The 5,239-nt window shown below is 50.3% G+C and overlaps 1 protein-coding gene across 1 annotated transcript; it reads left to right on the top strand.

The window, feature by feature from the left end:
- The first annotated feature begins 2,175 nt into the window (after nucleotides 1-2,175).
- On the top strand, nucleotides 2,176-5,013 carry LOC115307319 (acrosin-like). The gene is made up of 5 exons (XM_029958863.1): nucleotides 2,176-2,370; nucleotides 2,581-2,781; nucleotides 3,117-3,382; nucleotides 3,665-3,810; nucleotides 4,259-5,013. Exons 1-5 carry the CDS (start codon nucleotides 2,285-2,287, stop codon nucleotides 4,832-4,834), a joined length of 1,275 nt encoding a protein of 424 aa, XP_029814723.1. The 5' UTR covers nucleotides 2,176-2,284; the 3' UTR covers nucleotides 4,835-5,013.
- The last annotated feature ends 226 nt before the right edge of the window (nucleotides 5,014-5,239 follow it).

The raw sequence follows: 5,239 nt of genomic DNA, 5'->3' as shown, positions 1-5,239 counted from the left end.
AGTCCCCCCCCAGCCAGGGGCTGGGAGGCCCCAAAGGCCCTGAGGGGCTCAGAGCCCCTTCCTCGTGGCTCTACAACATGGTCACCTCTCCTCCCAACAACCAAAACTACAACTCATCTCTTCCGGTGCTTGTGATATGTTTACATTTTTGCAGGAGCGCCCATTGGGCCAAACTTCAAAACTTCCAGGGGTTTCCACCCCTTGGGGTCTACCACTTTTCTTAGCCTCTGGTGGAAAACAAGATTCAAACCACTACAAGCTGTTACTCTGTTGGTGGAACTCCAGGGTAATCAAGGGCAGCAAAAGCAGTAAGAATACCATTGAAACCAGACTCCAAACTGGTAAGGCAAAACTAATATCCTTTAGAATGAAAAGCTAGGTAAGCGTTAGAGGAATTAATTACTAAACTTGTGCAACATGGATTACTAAAGGAATGTGAATCAGAATAAAATACTCCTATCGATAAAGAACACACCCAGTGGTAGCAAATCATTATACACTTTTAACTACAATTAAGGATTCTGATTAGTGGTTTACTGTTTTGGACCTTAAGGATGCTTTCTTCTGCATACTCCTTGAAACTGAAAGTCAATCCTTGCTTGCTTTTGAACAGGAAGGTCCCCCAACAGGCTGTAAAACCCAATTAACATGAACTATTCTCCCACAAGGGTTCAAAAATAGCCCCACTTTGGGAACCAAGTGGCAAAAGAATTGGAAATATGGAAAAAGGAAAGTGAAGAAATCACATTGCTGCAGAATGTAGTTGATAGCTACAGAAACTCAAACTGGATGCATTGAAATGACTATTAGTTTACTAAACTCTCTCGGACAAACTGGTTACAGGGTATCCAATAAGAAGGCCCAAATTGGCAGAAAGGAGGTTACATATCTGAGATTCACCATTTTTAAGGGATTCAAAGCCTCAGAATTGAAATGAAGGAGACGATTCGTCAAACTCCAGAGCCAAGGTCTGTATTTGAATTAGGGACGTTTTTAGGAATAATTGATTGATATCAGCTATGGATTCCTAATTATGGACTGTTGGTAAGACCTTTATATGAGACCCTGAGAAACCCTGAGGAGATACTACGGTGGACTCCAGAATACCAGACAGCTTTCAGAGACTTGGAGAGAGCTCTAATGTCAGCCCTGCTTTGGGATTACCTGACCTGACAAAACCTTCCATGCTGTTTGTGCATGAATGCTCACACCTTGCATTAGGTGTGCTGGTTCAGAGGTTAGGGGCATGGAGAAGGGCTGTGGCGTGCTTTTCCAAACAACTGGTTATTCCCAAATCAAAGTCACAAATATCAAATTGTCCTGTTGGAACAGGACGATGCAGAACTGAAAACAACCACTGCCTTGAACCCAGATATGTTCCTCGAATCTGTGCCAGAATGCCAAGAGACTCACAACATGACTGTCTTCTGTTGAGCAGGTTTACTCCTACAGGGAAGATTTAAGGGACATTCCAGTAGAAGATCCAGGTTGGGAACTGTTCACAGATGGGAGCGGTTTTATGTGCAGAGCAGAAATCTGGGTGTGCAGTAGTGACCCAAATCAAGGCAATCAAAGCTGATCCGTTACCTGTTCACATCTCTGCACAAAAGGCTAAATTCATTGCTCTGCAGCAAGCTCTAGAATTGTCTGCAGGTAAGAAGGTCAACATATGGACTGATTCCAACTATGTTTTCGGAGCGGTACATACCCATGGGGCTATCTGGAAAGAAAGAGGGCTCCTTTCAGCACAAGGAACTCCTGTCAAGTATGAAGATGTCATTAAACAATTACTGGCAAATGTTCAGTTACCAATCAGAGTGGCTCTCATGCATTGTAAAGCTCATCAATTTGGAAACACACTAACTAATGTTGGAAATCAATTAGCAGATATGACTGCTAGAGAGGTAGCAGAGAAAAGCATCCTAGTAGTTACTCTGTCACTATGAGTACCCTCCTCTCTGACTAAGCACTGCCTTTGGAGTCACTCTTTCCCACTGTGCCCAAATTGACTTCCCACAGTAGACCCATTTTGCAGGTGCTGGGCATGGAACCCCTTTTTCCTTACATGATCTTTAAGGTCCCTTCCAACCCAAACCATTCTATGGTTCTATAAGACTGTGTTACCCCTCCCCCATCCCCTGAGGGCTCCATGCTCAGAACCTGGAAGAACACTTTGTGACATCAGCCCTGAGGCTGCAGGTGCCATGGGCAACATGAGTGCTGTGGGCACTTGGGTCAGTGGTGACACTGGAGGAGACAACCTTTTGTTTCTTTCAGTTGACACATGCCACTGGCAGTGATGAATTTGCTGTACCTCCTCATCCTGCTGGCCATATTCAGGCCTGCACATGGCACCTGGGACACCTGTGGGTAAGTGGCCCCAGACTCTGGGAGGGAGCTTGGGCAACCCTTAGGTGGTTCCCTGGAGGGGGCCCACTTGTCCCACATCACCACATCACAACTTCCCAAACCCCATGTGGGAGCCTCAGTTTTTTGCCAGCGCCCAGGTGCTGGGGCAGAAAGACATAGCCTGAGCAGCATCAGCAGTCAAGTAGGGCAGTAATGACTTTCTGCTTACAGAGACACCTGTGGGCTCCGGCCCATGGCTTCTGACTATGGCGTGCCACATATTGTGGGTGGCACAGGTGCCCAGCCAGGGGCCTGGCCCTGGATTGTCAGCATCCAGGATCCCAGGAAAATAGGCACTGGTCATACATGTGGAGGGTCCCTCATCAGCCCACAGTGGGTCCTCACGGCAGCCAACTGCTTCATCCAGGCCAGGTAAGGAGGAGCAGAGAACGGGGATATCCCCACAGTACAAGCAGGTGCCTAGTCCACAGCACCACATACTACTCCCATCCTGTTTCCTTGCAGTGAGCCCAGTGCCTGTGCAGTAGAGAGCTCAGCTGAGAAACTGCTCAGGAGAAGGCTGGGCTCATGCCACTGCTGCCTAGCAGCCTCCGGCTTGACATTCCTGGAGCCTAAGGCATCTAAGGCAGTCACACCTTCAGTTGCACTGCTTTCCTCTCTGCATTGGGAAGCAGAAGGCAGGGAAGTGCTGAGTTGATGCAGCGCATGGCTCTGCTTCCTCTCACCCCTCTCTCTCTGCCTTCCAGGAACATCACCATGTGGCGCGTGCTGATCGGGGCCACCCAGTTGACTCAGCTGGGCCCTGAGGCCCAGCTGCGCCATATCAAGCGGCTCCTGGTTCACCAACACTACGCTGCTTCTTCGCAGCAGAATGATATTGCCTTGGTGGAATTGGACCAGCCTGTGGAGTGCAGTGACTACATCCAGCTTGCCTGTGTGCCCAACGCCTCTCTTACAGTGTCAGAGCTGAAAACTTGCTACATTGCTGGTTGGAGTTCCACCAGTACAAAAGGTGAGTTCCCAAAAAGGACTCATGCCCTGAGGGCAAGCTGGGCACACTGGGGAGACAAGTTGTGCTTCCCAACAGCAGAGGCCAAAGCCAGAGTCAGGCTGCAGGATGTACGTTTCTGGAGAGATGGGCCTGGCCTGCCACCCAAAGCCAGACAGAAGGGACACAGCACTTTGATGGCTGCTCCAGAGGCAAAGAAAAGCCCTAGGGAAGGGCTTCACCTTCAGACAGAGGAAAAGAACTGGCAGCGAGCTGCTGAGTGGTCATTCCTTTCTGTGCTTACAGCTCAGGGATCAGGTGATGTCCTGCAGGAGGCCAAGGTCCGTCTCCTTGATACCCAGCTTGTTAACAGCAGCCGATGGTATGCTGGGACCATCCACACCCACAACCTATGTGCTGGCTACCCACAGGGCGGCATCGACACCTGTCAGGTAGGACTATACTACGAGTCAGCCAGCCCCCAGCAGCAGACAGCCCCATCACCACTGCCCGAACAGTACCCAGCATGTGCTCTTCCTAGCAAGTCACTTTCCCACCACTGATGAGGCTTCCCTCCCCTTCCCCATATCTACAGGTCCTTGCCTAGTGTCCATGTCCCTGAGGCCTGCCACTATGCCCAGAAAGCCCATGCAGTGCTTTTGGCAGCCCAGATATCCAGATGCTGGATCATCCATCCTCCATGCATCCAGGATCACTGCAGATATGAGAGAGGGCCTTACCTTACAGCCCCCCAGCCTGTTCCCACCTAAGGTTCTGAAGACTCTGAGCAGAGCCCTTCTGTGCCAGGAATACAGCTGTGGCAGGGGCTGCAAGAGAGAAGCAAGCCCCTAGTGCTGACAACAGCCACCCAACATCACCTTAATCCTCTCTTTGCTGCAGGGTGACAGCGGAGGTCCTCTGGTGTGCAAAGATAACAGTGCCAACTACTTCTGGCTTGTTGGAGTGACCAGCTGGGGAAAAGGCTGTGCCAGAGCAAAACGGCCAGGAGTCTACACCTCCACTCAGCACTTCTACGACTGGATCCTGGTCCAGATGGGCCTGTGCTCAACTGTAACAGCCACTCCAACACCAGAGGCAGCCATCAGCTCAACCCCTTTTCAGCGGCCAAGGCCAATACCAACACAATCAGGCTGCTTTACGCCCACTCCACATCCACAAACACCTGTAACAGCCACTCCAACACCAGAGCCAGCCTTCATTTCTACCCCTTTCCAGCAGCCAAGGCCAATACCAACGCAATCGGACTGGTTTACACCCACTCCACATCCATGTCCAGCTGTAACAGCTACTCCAGTGCCAGAGCCAGTCTTCAGCTCAACCCCCTTTCAGTGGCCAAGGCCAACACCAACACAATCAGGCTGGTTTACACCTGCTCCACATCCATACCAGATACTGGTGCAATTCTTAACTCGGGTACATGAGATCCTACAAGACCTAATGGGAAAAAAGACTTAGTAGCAGGATGAACAGGATCCTGTGCAGGCTGCAGCGGACCACAACCACTTCCTTGGGGCGGTGCCTGTTGACCCAAAGGCAGCCTCAGGGTCAAAGGCCTGCTGTGTCCTGCCTGTGTTCCTCCTCTGCGTGCATGCAAATGCTGAAGTTGACTTAGTTGTGGAAATAAAGTTTCCTATTGTCACCATTAACCATGTTTTCAGTCCAACTCAGTCTCCTGTGCAAGGCAAGGAGTCCCATGCCCTGCACCTGCAAAATGAGGCAGTGGCAGGAGAAGGGAACACAAGTCATAGGGGGCTACAGCTCTTGAGGACAGCAGTTTAGAACACTGTTTTATGCTGCCTGTCAGTGGGATCTGTGTGTGTATGACTTGAAACTGGACTCTTTCATGACTCAGGAAACACG

Source organism: Manacus vitellinus, unplaced genomic scaffold (genome assembly GCF_001715985.3).
Source record: "Manacus vitellinus isolate BGI_N305 unplaced genomic scaffold, ASM171598v3 scaffold_175_pilon, whole genome shotgun sequence".
NCBI classification, from domain to species: domain Eukaryota; kingdom Metazoa; phylum Chordata; class Aves; order Passeriformes; family Pipridae; genus Manacus; species Manacus vitellinus.
This window is presented reverse-complemented; position numbering and strand designations above follow the sequence as displayed.